The sequence below is a fragment of the Strongylocentrotus purpuratus genome, unplaced genomic scaffold, assembly GCF_000002235.5.
Source record: "Strongylocentrotus purpuratus isolate Spur 01 unplaced genomic scaffold, Spur_5.0 spur5_scaffold_6, whole genome shotgun sequence".
NCBI lineage: Eukaryota > Metazoa > Echinodermata > Echinoidea > Camarodonta > Strongylocentrotidae > Strongylocentrotus > Strongylocentrotus purpuratus.
The window spans coordinates 44,431,951-44,450,178 of record NW_022145612.1 but is presented as its reverse complement, the minus strand read 5'-3'; the positions used below and the strand labels follow the sequence as shown (position 1 = coordinate 44,450,178).

The window sequence follows — 18,228 nt, the reverse complement described above, 5'->3', positions numbered from 1 at the left end:
AGTACAAAGAAACATGGACATGAAGACTAAAGAGTAACAATCAAATAATGAAGGTGGACTCTGTGGGCAGGTGGCCACTACATCACTTTGGCTGTTTTGGAAATGGTGCATACTGGTACACTTCAATAAATCTGGAAGGGTATACTTACAGGAGAACACTGAAGAAGTTCCATAAACAGATCGACCAATAAAGTGATGTCATCGGGTTTCTCTCCCCCACCCTGTGGATGGCTGTGTGACAACAGAAAGCTCTTCACAATCTGTGGATCCAGCTCTGTGACCTCCTGTTAGTACAGAAGATAAAAACAATGAGAGAGATTGAGATAAGTAGGTCTGCCAAGCACATAACGTGGCAACAACACTGTTTCTAAAGAGTAGTACTGTAAAATGAAATCTATTCTTATGGAGGCTGACATTACAAAACATTCCCCTGCCTAGGCACTAGACAGGTCAATAAAGTTGTCCCCTTATAAAATAGGGTCACATAACTATTAAACATGAACCTCTACATTAAGGGCAGCTGTCAGGGTAACTTTCTACAGAGCCCGAAATTAGCTTTTATGCAAATACTTGATCTTAAAAGTAAAATGAAACTACACATTCCACTTCTTGCCCATAGAAGAAGAAAAAGTAGCTCACACTTTTGGGAATTGTGTCAAATATCTTTAAAACATATCATAAAAATAATATATTATAATTAAAAATATAGATTCTACTTAAATTCTCGAATAACAGAACAGAAGGCATAGACATGTCAACATCGTTCAGATGTTAGGTCATTACTCTGATAAGAAATACCCCCCAAAGGGACATACATGTACATGAACTGTTGTCTTAGTTTGATTGATTTAATTATCATGAATTTCCTCCTAAGAGAGTACTGCCAGCTCATTAATTAGACATAACTTGCCGCATGATAACAACTGACCAAAGGTGGCTCAATGTGTTGATTAATCAACAGTCTACATTGAACTTCTACTGAGCCATATCAAGTTCTTAATTCTAACCTACATGTCTTTGTACTCTTCTTTTATTAAGTTTTCATTAATCAAGATATTCATGACAATGTAGACATTGTATTAATAAATTGAAACATAAATATTAATTAATCTGCATTGCTGGCCATGCAGCTTCTCTCATTATAAACATTTGAAGGAAGCATGATTATATTGTGCACAAGGTGACAGTCGTTTTGTGAAATATTAACGCAATAATGAAAAGTGGTTTATCTTTTGATCTACTAATTGTTTAATTGGAACTGGGAGGGGCTACATTTTTTTTCTCGTAATTCTCTTTTTACAAAAAACCTTATTTTCATGAAAGGTATCCAATTTCTCTTCAATCACATGGCCACTGCCCCAAGAGAATCTTTAAATGGTCAGGAGTGCCTTGCTGGACATCCCCTTTGGGTCAGGAAACTGTCCACTATCTCAAATTCTCATGCCTTCCTCATACAGACTTGGACCTTGAGGTGAAATGAATGAGGGAGGGAACTCAGTGCTAAGAAAGAGGAAAACTCTCCAAGCTTTATGGACGTGGATGTACATATGCTTCTTACCCAATGCATTACTGCAAAATTAAAGATTATCATTTTGAATTTGCTAATTGAATTTCACCATAGCTCTCATTTCCTGCACTACAATATATAATTCATTCAGTGACTGTCATGAAATGTTTACTTTACAGGGTACGCATGTCTTGACATGTTCTTGTAAAATGTGTTATCTTTTTGTGCATGGTTTCACTGGCTCCACTGAACAGTAAATTTATTCAGGAGCTATAAACGATCACTTAAGGGTAATTCACAGAAGTAACATACGTAACGGGTCATGTGAGTGAAATAATTGTTCTACATCTTCTACGGATAATTTCATGTTGGCCCCCGTCAGGATACACATATAATCTTTAGCTGAAAAACAAATACTATTCCAACTTGATAGTTTAGTAGCATTTAGAAACAAGCATGAAACCAGGGGGTGGAAATAAGCCAAGATGGATGGTTAATCTCACCAATAAAAACTTTAATCTTCTGGAAGTCTCTTAAATGAGAACCCGGTCATCATAATTTGCTAATTGGGACACTCAATTTTGAAAATGACCAAGAGGTCACATTTTTTGTTTACTTTGAGGGTCTGTCTCTCTTACCCCTACGATATTGGGATGAAACTCATGAATTTTCTGGTTCAGGATTACTTCTAATCTTTCCAAAAGACTGCCATTCATCCAAATTATTTCATTTGTAATGATCAAGGATTATGTAAGATCAGGAATACTGGCATGTCTCTTGAATTGAATGAAAATTTGCTCCTTTAAGTTGTATGTCCTTGAACATGCATATCTTTAAAAGATAAATCTTTCAATGATGAATTTAAAATAAATACAGCTTGCTTTCTACCCTATGTTAGGAGTACTCCAGCAATAAAATTGCCTCTTAAAGTATCCTGTTCGTCAACGCTCGACTAACAGGTGTAGAAATGGCTGTTTCATCATTCTAAGCTCATCGCATCATGAAAGTGCTTCTGAAACTTATGAATATTCCTTTTTCTTCTTATATTACCCACTTCACATAGCTAGCTTCAAGTAAGTATGACCTCATGTCCTTGTGAGTAAGCAGAGGTTAAAGCACATCTAGGGTCGGGTGTTATGACTTGCAGGGTGAGTTACAAGTCAAAGCACTCCTTCCTTTACCAGGCTTTCATCACGCTCCCAATTAACCCACCCTGGTGCAATCCATAACTCCTCTTTTTACAATCTTTGTCATCTGCTGTAATCGGATTTGATTTGTGAAAAAACAGTTACTAATCTCCTTCACTGAACCATACTATCCGTGACAGATCCATCTTATCTCATGATCTCACTCCAATTCTCTCTCTCCATGTATTGATACATATTTTCAATACCATAATTCTGCAGGGTCTTCAAATTAGTTCTTAGCAAAATTGATCTTGACGTCAGTTGAAAGTTCTCACAATGAGGAACAATAAACACATTCCATGTTGTCGCATAAAATAAGATTTAAAACAATTATGAACAATGAATGACCTTCAGCGACTGAAATAAAATGTTTATGTTAATTAAACTGGCCCAAACAGCTCCAGATATTCATTTTCAGATTCATGATCCATGTTTAAAATGTCACTCCTGCAATGAAGTTTCCATGCAAATCGCCAAATACTGAAATTAAACTACTGTATATCTCAACACAAAAGAATAAACCAGAGAGAGAGAGAGAGAGAATGAGAGAGAGGAGGAGAGGAGAGCAAAAGAGAAAGAGAGATGGAGACAGAAAGAGGGGGGGGGGTGCTCTACAGCTAGCTCTAAAGAACAAAACTGATCAAAATATGCAATAAATAATCTTGCTCATCCACTTGTCCTAGTCCTTAACTGAAGATTAAACATATCAAATCTACAAAAACCAAGCCAAGCACAGAAGGCTTCATAGAGATTTAGGGCTCACTGTTCCATTCATGAACCCTTAAAAAAGCTGGACCTTTGAGTGATTTCCAGAGACCTTGTCAGGCATTTCTGAATCCCAGCTACCCGTCTGGGGGGAATCCTGTACAGTATGAAGATATCTTACATCAAAGCCTTCGTAATCTCATTAAGTTAATCTAAGTGAAATCAGTTCAGTGGAGAGTTTTGATAAGTTAATTCGGACTCAGACATTTTGATTACTGTCTTTCTCTCAGGAAACACAAGGAATTATTCTCAAGAGAGGGCAGGGCCAAATCAGGAGTGCCGATTAGATAGAATTAAGAGAAGTGTCTATTTTCTTCATGATCAGCCTGTTTCTTCATCTCTGATTAAGCTACCACGCTTTTCTGTTCACTGTTACTCGTTTCCCTCTCAATCCTTCATTCTTACATACGACTCTCCCCTCATTTTCAGTCTCCATTTCTTTTATATTGAGCTTTTATGTATGCTTGTTTTCATTATCCAATAATGTTAAACTAATTAAACATTTTTAATTCATGCTCAAAATATGTGAGTCAATCTATTTTTCTGTATTGCAGAACAATTTCAAGGAGTGCATACATCTAGATTGAGTGTACAAAGTAATTGAGCTGCCCCTCCCGTTCAATTTAAGTTACTGCAATTATATTTTAGGAGTCTTCAATTACTTCGTAAATCAAAGTGGTCACTGCTGATGATTCATAAGTCAGCTGATCAAAATGAACCCTTTACCCCTCTCCTATGTTCCTTAAATTCTTATTTTACCTTGGCAAAGTAGAAAATTTACAATATCATGAATACTTCTTCATGAAACCTGAGGAGCAAATGTTGTCTGACCTTGTCTTGATCATAGAGGAGTCAGTGAGAGGGTAAACTAGTAGAAAGGAAATCTACAGATCGACTTGAAATTTCAAGCTGGAGATCTACTCATCAAAGTGTTGTGTGCTACTTTGAAATCTCAAGCTGCATGTAAATGCCTATTTCTATCTACAATCAACCCTGATAGAAAAACCATAGAAAAACGATTCCGTTTCTGTTCAAACTCTAAAACAGTGTAAGATAAGATTGATTCATCTTTGTTTCTAATCCTGTTCATGTATGTATTACACCAGGGTCCTGTTTCATTAAAGTCTTTAATAAAAAACCAGTGTCACATTTCTTTGACTAATTTGCTCACATGCATCCACTTAATTGCAACAATTATAGTTGCTTATGACAATTAGTATAAGTTTCTATCGATAACAAGTTCATTGACTGGGGCCCAGATCAGTATTCTCAGAATACAAAGGAGGTCTATCTCCATCAGCTCGAGTTTGCCAAATAACCCGCTATGTTAACTATCTTGATCACAAATTATCCAGCTAATTTGCATCTGCATCAACCTGCAGTTGCAATTAGCGTGATATTTGGTCAAGGAAATATCTCAAGATATCTTGGTCTTGTTTTCAAAATATCCCGCTATTTGGGAAATAGCGGGCTAGCGGATGAGGGTATCAATCTGGTGAAGACACAATTTCGAGCTTTGGGATAATATCCTGAGTCTGAAAATAGCGGTTTATTTGGCAAACTCAAGCTGATGACGACAGGCCTATTGAATTTAAAGTTCATCTTTGACCTTGTAGTTCATCACATCGTTCTCCAGGAATCTCAAGCTGAGCACAGCATCCCATTCATGTTCAGAAAGCTTTTAAACGGCACATAAAACTTGGCCCTCCTCCTACTCATTCTGTTACGAACAATATAACCTCCAAACTCTTAAATTTGATGTAAAATTGCCCAAAGACCAGTACGGTGATAACTAAAAGAGCAATGTTTTAAATGGAAGGAGGGAGCACATCTTAAAATTGTGCTTACTCATCATCACAAACATAACTGGAAAATTGCTTCTTTCCTTCAATTATAGAAACTATCACATTCTAGGGCTAAATGGAGATATAATCCAAAGGGAAGTATATCTAACCTACGGTGCAGGTGTGGTTACCAGGGCAACAAATTGGGTTAAAAATAGATGCAATTGTAATAGAACCAGATGAAATGCTTTGAAGACATTAACTTCTAATTAAAGCCATGACGGTTATTGCTGTCAGTTCAGCAATCCTGGGCTAATTGGTAATGATTATAGCTTGATTTTATCAACAGCAATAAAATTTGTGGTTTGCACTGACTTTGGGCAATTCACTATTTGCACGTTGTCCGACTATCTCCTCACTACATCTCTGACAAATTCTGAAAATGTCTGCATCAACTTGTTGATTAACAAATTCTCTCATTCCCATAAATTTAAATCAAGTAACGAATCATTCTCATAACCAGTATACCAACTTTGATAACACTGTCTGATTAATTCTGGTTGTCAAAGAATCAAGATGTAAAAGTATTTTAAGTTTAATTTCCCTTTGTGTCTTTAATAACCGCTGTTGAATCAATGTCTCTCCCAAGTTACTTTAAAGTTGTCTCCTTTTATTTCTTTTAAGCTTCTTTTGTTCTTCTTTATGCTGCATGTGCTTGATAGCTGTGAATCACTCTGTGACGCTCAGGACATGCTTGTTAGTGTTTTGATTTGTATAAAGCTTGTATTATTGACTAAGTTTCCTTTGAGCAAATGTCATATAAACAAAATGAAAAGAAGTATCAAGATTCTCTTTCTCTCCGGTGGCATGCCTATCAAACATTTGGTAAGAGTCAACATCACATCCCCCTGACTCTCCTATTAGAGGCCTGTCCTCATCAGCTCGAGAATGCCAAATATCCCGCTATTTCAACTATACCGATCAGAAATTATCCAGCTAGTTTGCGTCTTCATCAGCCCAAAGTTGCAATTAGCGGGATATTTGGTCAGGATAATCATCCCAAGATATCTTGGGATAGTTTGCAAAATATCCTGCTATTTGTCTGGTGCGTCCTCACCAGCCTGAAGACTCGCACTATGCGCGAACGCTGGGCAAAATATCTCGAGCTAATTTCTCAAGGTTGAGTTTCAAGTTTCGAGGTCGAATCTGAAGCTGATGAATATGCGATTTGTAACTTCAGGATTATTTCCCAAATCAGAAATAGCGGGCTATTTGGCAATCTCGAGCTGATGAGGACACGCCTCTAGGAACCTCCAGAACACACCACGTACAGGAACACTCACGGGATGCACCTAGCAAAAACAGTTTACTCTAGCAGGCACAACAAAGGAAAAGCCCTCATAATCAATTATCTTGCTTACAGTTAAGAATAGGTGATTTTTTCAACCTCGTTTGAAGGCTGTTCTGTATTTCCCTTTGTTTTACGACCTGACGTGAGCAATTGTCGTCTGCCATCTTGGTCCCTGGTTGGGAGGGTCCAATGATGGCTGATAGTCTAAGGTGAGAAGGTGACCAGGAGGTGAGTCATTGCTACCTGTGAAACCACATCAGTATTAAGTTGCTTTAAAGGTTTAACTCATCTCTCTTTTTAGAGTATTAAGTCACTTTCGAGCCTTTGGAGGCTAAACTAATCCCTCCTTCTTCATCACTTTCTTCTAAAAATGACTTTGCCTTGTGATTTTTGTCTTGAAACTGTGAAAGAAAATGGCAATCTTAGGCGAATAGTACTATCATTTCTTGACATGACTTAAAGACAAACACCTTTGCTGCATAAGTTGCCCTTAATGAAACAAACTTGACAGCACAATTTGTACATGTATGTGCCAGCAATCTTCAAAGTATGTACACATATTAAGCATTTCAATGTCACGAACCCACCCACTCACTCTATATCTTACAGTTGATCAGAATCTCTTCGCTATGCATGAATCAGAAGGAACAGCTCCCTTGTCACATTGCAAGGGTAGCTGTTTCCTGATTCTCTTTCACGTGTGTTTAACCCCTCTTGATGTGTACCGCAAGCAGAAGTACAGAGTGGTCCTGTGAAGTCAATACACAGGCCCTGTCACTTTCTGCTGACAAGAATCATTACAAGAAAAGGGGGCAAAGTTGAAAGAAGTATTCAGCTCTCTTTGAAGAGTATTTGTTTTCAAAGACAAAGAATGCTAAAAGCATCCAGGTAGATATGGAGATGAACCACACAGAATTAATGTTTTTGCATCTTGTCCTGAAGATGCACCCTTAAACTTGTAGATGGGGCAGGATGATGTTACATTTTCACAACATTTCTTGTTTTTAGCATTTCAATGGAAAAGATTAGGGGGGAACCTAGTAACGAAGGACATAGTATGTAAGATATCAGTGTAATCCCTTCCAATTTATGATTTTAATAAAAGTGATAGGGCTGCCTGAAATCTTATCAGAATCACCAGCTATTCAACATTCACATGGGTAGCAATGTATTATGCTGGTTACTGCCTATTTTATTCAACAAGCAAATAGATTGATTAGATGATTTGCACAAATCTCCATAAGATTGAGAAACCAATAAACCGACCTTTACAGGCCATGATATACAATATGTATAAGAGCCAATGGCCAAATCCCTTGAGGCTCATATCAAAATATAGCTTCACACTCATGGAAATTCAATGATAACTGTCGGAGGTGATTAAAGGTGTCGACGAATACGATCATGTGAACAAAAGTTATTCACTAATCACATATGTAATTGAATCCTCAGAAGAGAACAGTTATATTCCTCAGTGGACATCTAAAAATGGCCGTCTATGGTCAGTGATTCAGCATCTGTGGTGACTCCAAAGGAAGGAGCTCCTGTGTACATGTTTGTCTGGATGCTCTCCAACTTTCCCTTTACCCGGGGAGGTGGGAATCCCAACCAAGAGAAACGCAAACTAACATGGCAGGAAAAACCACAAAAGGTGCAAGCCCCATTAAAAAGTCTGAACGATTCATCGAAACCAGAGATGTGGTAATACCTGCTGACGTTGATTGCTCTCAGAAGTAAAAACTATGCATGTTCATAAAGTGATGACCAGCCATAAATCACTCAAGGATTGTGTAAATATTTTACTGGCTGATTTCATTTTCAGCTAAGTGTGCTTTGAAATGAATTGACAAAAAAAAACAAAAAAACAATAAGACCCTTGAGAGATGATTTTGAAAACATTCCCAAATCTGTACCAGTGTATTAGTTATCTACATAGCCTAAATATTTGGTTTATTTAATATTATAACATAAATTTGGGCTATCCATTTTAGTTTAATGGCAAACACCATCAGCGGTAAGTACAAAATATGTCATTTATGCAGCATCAACATAATGCAATCGATGCCAAATCTGTGGGATATTACGGGCAATACATGTAACTTGATTAAAAATGAACATTGTTTGGGTATCCCATTGCCATTAATTGAATTTATCCCTACCTTAATGTGTCATTACATATAATCTTTCCAACTGGGCTTCAAACTAGCTTTTGCTCACAGGGGGTCTTGATTTTTTAAAAACCCTTTTAGGGTTGGTATGCATGGCCCCTATTTTAACTTCAAATGTTTGGGGTCTGTGTTAATAAACAAAAAATTGGGGTCCATACATAGTCAAGTCTTGCTAAAATCAAAATGGGATCAGGAGGTATGATTGATCAATTCTTAATCTAAGGTGATTCAGCAGAAAGTCTAAAACAAAGACAGGATGCTAGAAGTGTCCAGATGAACCCCCCCCCCCCTCAGCCAAAACACACATTTCTATGGGTGCCTAAATATATATGAACACGATCTATATCAAGCCTGCTAAGTTCATCCATGGTCAATGATCCATCAGTCAAAATATTCTTGATCAAGTAATGACATACTGAGGTTCATTTCTCTCAGTCTCTTTAGTGATCTTTCCCCCTGTGCCAAGTCGCCTCATTTATGGCCCATTACCATTAATTTCCAACCATCGACCTTGCTCAATTTCACTCTTCAAAACTGATGCCTCGTAATCGTCAGTCATAGACCTAAGGGATCCCTCTCTCCGTGTGACATGATATCATGATGAAATAACTAAATAGATAGAAGATGAAGGTAAAACATGATGTTCCGTGTGCATTACAAGCCCACAAACATATCATGGCTTCTTTAGTATGTGTTGACAAATCTTAAAGATAAAGACCAGTTATGGTCATGCGAATGCATTGTGAAAGAAACGTTGTGGAACTGATCAGAAAAGGTTGATCATCTAGCATATAAGTATTGGTGTGTACTGTAAGGTTCTGGAATCATCCAAATGATAAGAAATCTGGCCCAGTCTTGGTAAAGTTACAAGCACTGTACACAGAAAGATGTATATGGGACTATGCGACACATGATGACAAATCTTAACAATGCAGATGTTTCTTTATGACATGTGATAAGTGGCTGCTAATTCCTTGGCTGAATGCAAGAAATACCCTAGTATCCTTGCTAAGCTTGCAGGGAATACTCTGATATTATCCCTTTGCAAACTTATGCTTTTATTATGTGCATGAAATAAACATGCATGTGACAATACAAATTGTGTTCCTTAACTCTAAAGTGCTGCTTAAACATTAACTCAAACAAACAGGGGAGTAATCGTCTTTCCACCATACACATATACAGACTGACTGACTATTTCCATTCTTGACACATCAAACACGAAAGTAATGTACAAGTAAAAGAAACTAATGTTTCTGATTCTTTAACGAATCTTTCCACCTAGGATGTCAATACAAATGCCATACATCACCAACGGCTGTTAAGCTCCATCACACAATTTGTTCTCCCTAAATTACTTATTAACTCTTCCTACAGATAGTTGGACATTTCTTACACCATGAGTTTCCTGAATCCCATATTTTTGGCTCAGAAATGTCACTGGCAATGTTCATTAGATGGTGATAATGTTTTGGAGAGTGTTCCAATAAAACCTGCTGAGCAATGTGGTTGAATGTTTCCAAAACACCCATGTGATGTTGGCACAGGGCTTGTCATATCTGATGAATTATTTTGGCTTGTATTAATGCATTCAAGGTCTATGGAAAGTCGTGCTGATGCTCTCATCCACTATTTTTGTCCCCTCTTATTCTTATCATATTAATGAGCTAAATACAACATGAATTGCTGTATAAATTAACCATTAGGATAATCTGTTAGAAAAAAAAATATAGATAACAATATAAATGAGCCCAGAATATGGATGAATACCCTGTTCTTGTACACAAAAACATGATGATCACATTTCAGCAATCTTTGCAAATATACACAAAAATCACCATGTTTTTAGCAAATTATGTTGATTTTGTGAAATTAGGATTTGATAACATCAAAGTTAGTTTATCAAAAACACCTAAGTTTTTGTTTTGTTACAAGCTCAGGTTATCAAAAAGAATCCGTCTCCAAATCATATGCTAAAATCTTCAGTAAATAATAATGATGCTATTTTCTCAATTTCTTTTGTTGTTTTTCTTTTAGATCAATGAAGCTTATAATCTTTGAAATATGGATAACTAATTTGTCATTCATATCAATCTAAATGACTATATTCTAAGATCTTTTTGGTATCGCAGGAAATAGGATTCATCTCACTCAATCAAACAGGCAGATCAATACATGTCAGTTTTAGTGTATTTCCTGAAAAGTTAATTTGCAGGAAACAACATCATGGACCAAGAACAGAAGTCTCAATAAATCATACAATTATTTCCCAAGTCATCTTCCTGAACTATCCTCTGAATAAGAGATTAATGATTGATATAAATGAATCACAAACTATTAAAATAATGTTTCTATAGGTGATAGCTGAGCCTTGAAACCATTGATTTCTCAGTAAGGGTAAGATTAAGAGGTTGCTCCTAACACTAACGGTAATAAAATCGTCCTTAAATCATAGAATCATTTCCCAAGTCATCTTCCTGAACTATCCTCTCAATAACAGATTAATGATTGATATAAATGAATCACAAACTACTCAAACGTGTTTCTATAGGTGATAGCTGAGCCTTGAAAGCATTGATTTCTCAGTAAGGGCAAGATTAAGAGGTTACTCCTAACACTAACAGTAATCAAATCGTCCTTAAATCATAGAATCATTTCCCAAGTCATCTTCCTTAACTATCCTCTCAATAACAGATTAATTATTGATATAAATGAATCACTGACTACTCAAATATGTTGCTATAGGTGATAGCTGAGTCTTGAAAGCATTGATTTGTCAGTAAGGGTAGGATTAAGAGGTTGCTCCTAACACTAACAGTAATCAAATCTTCCTTACTCATCCAGAGTGCGAAGTGCTGGTGCCAACAGAAAATTAATAATTTGATTGAGTAATGACACCTAGCCTCTACTCTAACTTGACATACTTCTTCTCCCCCTATCGTTATTCAAGCCGATGAAAGCCTCTCGGTTTGAAATTACTGACTGTTTGGAAGGAAGAGGGGGAGGAAATGTAAGATCAGGGAGCCCCATTCTAACTGTCTGGCAATTAATTGCACCAAATTACATCAATTTACCCTTGAGGACTCAAAGTGAAGCGTCACTGGTGTGCAGTGGCTTCCCTGAGTCATTAATTAGCAAGGAGCACGTTCTTGTTTGTGAACAATGTATGATTTAAGATTGAATTAATTTGGTTAGCATCAAACAGATATCAACAGTTGATATTAGTTAGAGTTGGGGAAAAGCAAGACCCTTAAGATCAAATTAATCAAAGTGATGAAACAGAAGAGTAAGCTGATTTAAAAGTACTTGAAAAGGAACAAATGAGTATTTTGATAAGTTTGAATATAGATCCAATCATCAAATCATATTGTATTAGGACTAATTGTCCAAGACAGAATATCTTCAATTTTCATTTGAAGGGGCATTAATTATGAACACTGATAGATATTAAAAAAAGCATGATTATCAAGTTCAAATTAGACCTATCCCTTTAAAAGCTGGTTAATACTACTTTTTTTTGTAGCAAACTAAATTGATTGCAGCCTGAATATCACACTCTTTCACTACCAAGCTTATTACTAATTAAGCACAAATTATCAAAAGAATAGATATCTTTTCAACAGCAACAGCTGAGCCTGCAGACGTTCTCGTAATGAGGCGTCAACTCTAATTACAGGAAGTATCGTAAAAATGGTATCTGATCATGAGCACATTCAATCATTAAAAGGGCTCACATTGCCAAGGAATTTCAAGTGCAGCATTATGTGAGCAACTGTCAAAAATAGCTTGCGATGTTCAGTAACCAAGCAAGCCGATATCTTACGAATTATCACCTGCGATGCGACGAAAAGAGAGTTTGTTGCCCCGGGTGGTGTGTTAATTAGAATAGGAAGTGGGAGAATACCCTGACATCACTGAGAGGGGTAGAATAGGGTGGAGAGGGGTGCAGGGCTAGACTTGGTGGCACCCACTGAGGAAGTTTTGGATTGGGTGGAAGGGGATGGAAGGTGGATGTAGGGATGGTGGATGTCGGGAAGAAGGGAAACGTGGATAGGCATACATGGGATTGCATGTGAAGACCATAGGTTGTGTGAAGCACTATGATTGACTTCCAGACTAAGGTCGAATGTTTCAAAATACTGCTGCCGTTCATGGTTAGATACTAGGTCACAGAATTAATATAATATTTACAGTGACCAAGTACATGAAACATAATTAATCTTTTTTTGGAGTGGTACTGTTTCCACATCTAACATTGATAACAAACTGTAGTCGATGGAACTCAGCTACTAAAAAGTTATCATCATCAAATAATAAATCATCCCAGTATCACTAGAAGTTTTAAACTACCCGATGGCTCACTATATGTATTTGATCTATAAATGCAGAATTCATTGCTTGAAAGAGATCATTACTCGAATTGCAATCGGATAGACTTACTGTAATTCCTAAAGAATAATTACATTGCACTTTGTAGTATTCCTACTTCCCTTTAAACATCTGTATACATCTAACTTTTGAGTATGTGTCATTTAGGATGATTGAATCCGTCCTAATCTGCTTATGAAAGACAAGGTAAGGACTTATCAGTACAGGTATCCCACAGAACCTTGCTTGGCTTGTAGCCATACAGACATACAGTTGTTCAGATTAAGCAACATTACCTTTGAAAGTCCTATTATTCAAGTAATCAGATTTAAACATGCCACCAGCAGATAATGTAAGTGAAGGTATTGGGGCATATAGAACAATCGGAAATCAAAGATGACACATGCTTAAAGCATAGACCTACTAAGAAGTCAGGGAACATACTCAGTATGTTCGCTGATGACACGCTCTTGCTCTTTCTTTCTCTCTCTCTCTCTCTCTCTCTCAATCACTTTCTCTCTCCCTCTCTCTCTCTCTCTCTCTCGCTCTCCCTCCCTCTCTCTTGCTCTCCCTCCGAGTACCTTCACTTCTGGAAAGGCTTCAGAAAGTCACAAACCAAATCTGATCTGTTACAGGAAAATGACACATTGGAGCACCCATCATTATCTTTCTTCTAATAGATACCCTACGAAGTGGGCTACTCTATTACCAGATCTTTGTTGTTCTACCTAATTCAATTTCCTTTTCCTCCTGTCAAACTATGGCATGTCTTTCATAAACCTACCTTTTTTTTCATATGAACGATAGCAGTGGATGCTCTTTATAGTGACTTGGAAACATTGCCTCAGAAACAAAATCCTCGGTTTAGCTCATGCTGCGATCATAATTATAAACCTTTAGGTAAGTCAGGAATCCCATGACTTCTACAAGCCGATCGCCTGTCTGGTCATTGTTAAACGATGCCTTTAATTCTGATGGATGCTTTTCATCACAGCAATTGCCAGCATGAATCAGATTTCTCTTTATCTATGATCTTTTACAACTAAATACAAGCGTTTCAACCGGTTTCATAATTCATATGTTTCCATTTGAGTATACACTCATTTTCAATAGGCCAAAGCCAGAGATACATCAATCATTGTCATAAATGGGTTAAAATATTAGCTTGCCTAAATTCCTTAAAGAAGGACAAATGAAATAGAGTTTTACAGAGGTTCCTTTTTGAGCAAAAGATACAAAAATAGACAACGTGATGTGATTACACTTCCGGTCTAAATTGTGACTACTGAAGGTGTCCTAAGTTGATTGGCTGTCAAACAACTTAGCATACAATCTCCGGAAACCACTGTTGTTGCTACCAATATTCTTGAAAATCTCGTTCAAGGCTTTTAAAGCGAGACAGATTGTCGTGGACCAAGAGTCCTGACGTCACGCACGTGATTTATTACGCGTGTGAGCGTTTGGGGGCTTAGCGTGAATAGTCTCTGAAACGATCTCCCGCTGATATTCAATCACGGTCATCTTATCGTAGCAACCGGAGTTTAGCCATGCTGATTTAGATCTTCACACCTTATGATACTTTTTAAGGAGACTGACCGTATATCTGTAAAGCGCTTAGAGACATCATAGATGTATTAAGCGCTATATAAAAGGGGAGTTATTATTATTGTTACATGAAGTGATTACACTTTCATTCATGTACCAGAATACTATTTTTGTTTAAAGGAGGCCTGACATCCCTTTTTTGTTCAAGCATTTATTAGTCCCTTATATCATCCCAAATCAATGTTTTAATATCTACTTCTGATAAAACATTAATGTAAAAAACAAAGTTGCTGTGATAACACAATCTGATGTATTGCTAACCTAAACAATGAATGGTTGGAATGGATACACTGAGCACAATAGGAACAATTTACAGCAAGCTCGAGGACAAACTAATAAGGTCTTGAATAGCATCTAGCCTAGCAAGGCAGTGACGTCAAGCATCAGTAAACCCTGATGAAGTGCACCTGAATGCCTGGTTGCACACTGCTTCTTCCAGTATTAAAAAAGTCTATCTTTGGAAGCAAGTAATATTTCAATGGCCGCATATTTTGATATATTACATGTACCTGCAAAGTCGTAAATAGTAGTAAGTAAACATAAATCTATTATGTTTCTCAATCGAAGAGGTCAGCTGAAGATCAAAGTACATGTACACTACTGAGTTTCACAAACCAAAAGATATGACAAAAACACAATCAAACAGAATTTGTATACATTGCTGAATCTACCATTTAATGACTACATTGTTGGATTACAGTATATAGTTAAACTTATGACATCCAACTCCAGAGAAAAAAAAAAAAAAAAAGTACATGAATACTGTAGATCTAGTTCATGTTCTCAGAAGAAACTATCATGGGCTATCATGGGTCACAGGGCACTTCTACTTAAATTCTGCTATTTTTCATTTCTTTGATTTTGCTACTTCTTTGTCCGTTTCATATTCTGGACAAAGACAAAGGCCACCTTGGGAAGTAATTAAGCTCATCATTGCTGCTGAAAATAATCTCTTTGATTTATTGACCCCCCCCCCCCCCCCATTATCTTTTGTCAGTAAATGATGGGGGACAGGAAATTGTTTACGGTACGTCTTTAGTGAGTTTTCTTTTCTTTGAATTTTGCTTCTTCTTTGTCTGTTTCATATTCTGGACAAAGACAAAGGCCACCTTGGGAAGTAATTAAGCTCATCATTGCTGCTGAAAAGAATCTCTTTGATTTATTGACCCCCCCCCCCTTCCCATTTTTTTTTGTCAGTAAATGATGGGGGACAGGAAACTGTTTACGTCTTTAGTGAGTTTTCAGTGGTGGATTTCTTCCTTCAGTGACTTGCTAATGACCATCTGTCAAGCTTCTATGACATGACCGATTGGGATTAAATTATAATCTAACTTCCGCATCACAAAGTTAATTAATTCAGAGCCATCACATCTGGGTCATATGCTTTAACCTAAACAGTGGACAAAGATCAAGAATCTATTGTCTATAAGTTATTGATCATATTTTGCTACTAATATATTTCAAAGAAGATTGTATAATTCGAGAGTGAAATTGCCTTTAATATGTTTACATGTACAAACATGCTACTGTCACTCTTTTTGCTATTGTAACAAATCCCGACACTAATTGAAAGGGGGAGGGCTAATTCATATTTTATGGAAAAGAGATTGAAACTAAAATGGAATATACTATACTACATGGTTACCTTATTCCCTCCATTACTTTTGATTGATTCCCTTGATCTTAACTTGAGGCCAGTATAGATAAATAAAAAGAGTTTTCCCTGCCCCCCCCCCCCCCATCTCTTCCAAAAATATGCAATCCTTTGCTAAGTCCACTTCTCATGGCCCACCTTCTTAAGTTAATAGATAATTAATTCCACTCTTCACATAAATGTACCTCTGTTAGTCTGTTCTGTTCTTGAAAAGACTTGAATCTTTTCTCTAAGTTCTCTCTTCTTTTAACATGACAAACTCAAAGAGATAATCTTGTGTTAATCGTCCTTACCTGTATACTTCTGAAGATTTGATCGACTAGTTTGGTGGAGACCTGATCCTCTGCTTGCTTCAGTAAATCTCTCGTGACAAGGGATGAGGCAAGCTGGGATATCTGAAAATAGAAAGCCAAGGGGAAGGAAAATAAATAAAGAATCATGACAAAGACACCTCCAGGAAAGAGAAATCCTTTGACTAACATCCTTGACAACTAAAAGCTGCCAGCGTATGTTGTGCACATCAAATATTACAATGTATACATACATCAAGTATCAAGTTTATTTGTCTTCCAGAAATCACATGTAACAAAATATAATAGAGTATAATCATGCATGTAACAGTACAATGTAGAATAAAGAAAGACGAAGAGATCTTGGTAGAAGCACAGCTTGTTAAGTTAAGGTCCCCTCAGATGATATGACAAAGATAACAGATTCATGAATACAAAAACAAATAATATATGGAATATATCAAGCTTTTTAGAAAATACACTCAGAAAACCCAGTTACTAAACTTTTTTGTACAGATCTTGAAGCTAAGAACAATACATATATATGGAGAAGAAAAAAAAAAGTCACCTTTCTGGCTTTCAGCAGAAAATATAAAGCCATGAAGAAACATAAAATGAATGAATGCAGTATATCTTGGTATTTCAAATTAGATTGAAGTCCTATCAATATGAGCGTGGACATACATACAGTAATTCCTTGACACTAGAAAACTCATGTATTTGCTCCATATCATCAATACTATTTTGGATCTCACCACAAAGATTTTGCAGGATATCTTACCGTACAATTACAAATACAATTACAATGTAGCCGTTCCATATTGTAAGTTTCCAGTGGCGAAACAGAAGAGCACTCTACATAAAGATGCTATCATCTCCACAAGAAACTTGTACTACTTCACTGTGCCCAACATTTTATCAGAAAGTGAAACCTCTACATTCATAAGTAACAGATGTTATTTGTACGTGAGTTGTTTTTATGCTATTCATGTTGATCCCTTAATGCAAATCACTTGATCAAAGATCACAGGAAATAGGAATATAGCCATTTCGTAATTCCGTAGCTGCAAATCTTTTCATAATTAATTCCATGTTATTTGAACTGCAAAACCGCAATTATTAATTCGGATTATCCCATCCAAAAAGAGAAAATAACAACATTAATGTTTTTAAAAGGATTATGCACACCTACACACCTAATTTTAGTCTATTTGAATAGATTAATGGAATATGGGAGAGTATAAAAGGAGACCTCGCCCCAAGAAATAGCTTTAGTTATTTTAAGAGATACATGTACAGTATATAGTATTCTTGCCCATTAATCTACAAGATTCCTCACCAAAAAATACATCTCATTTTTCAGCATACTTCCACTTATTATGTGGAGTGAGGTTTCTTTTAAGCTTCATTGCATGTCTATTATCAAACATATCCGCTCAATAATGACCCCATGTGTGTATTATAAACAGATGTTTTCTTGCCAGTTTCATGCTGTGCTTATAGCTATAGGATAAGTTTTTATCATATCATCAACACCTTATATCCTCTG

At 36.6% G+C, this 18,228-nt stretch overlaps 1 protein-coding gene across 3 annotated transcripts in view; it reads right to left on the bottom strand.

Annotated features, from left to right (window-relative positions):
• Positions 1-18,228, bottom strand: part of LOC100891421 — an 82,950-nt gene that overhangs the window by 49,087 nt on the left and 15,635 nt on the right. For all 3 annotated transcript variants that reach the window (XM_011663573.2, XM_031000484.1, XM_031000483.1), the window contains exons 3-4: positions 16,683-16,784; positions 150-284 (exon numbers count right to left, since the gene is read on the bottom strand). In XM_011663573.2, coding sequence (XP_011661875.2) covers positions 150-284; positions 16,683-16,784 — 237 coding nt within the window. The remainder of the gene's footprint in view (positions 1-149; positions 285-16,682; positions 16,785-18,228) is intronic.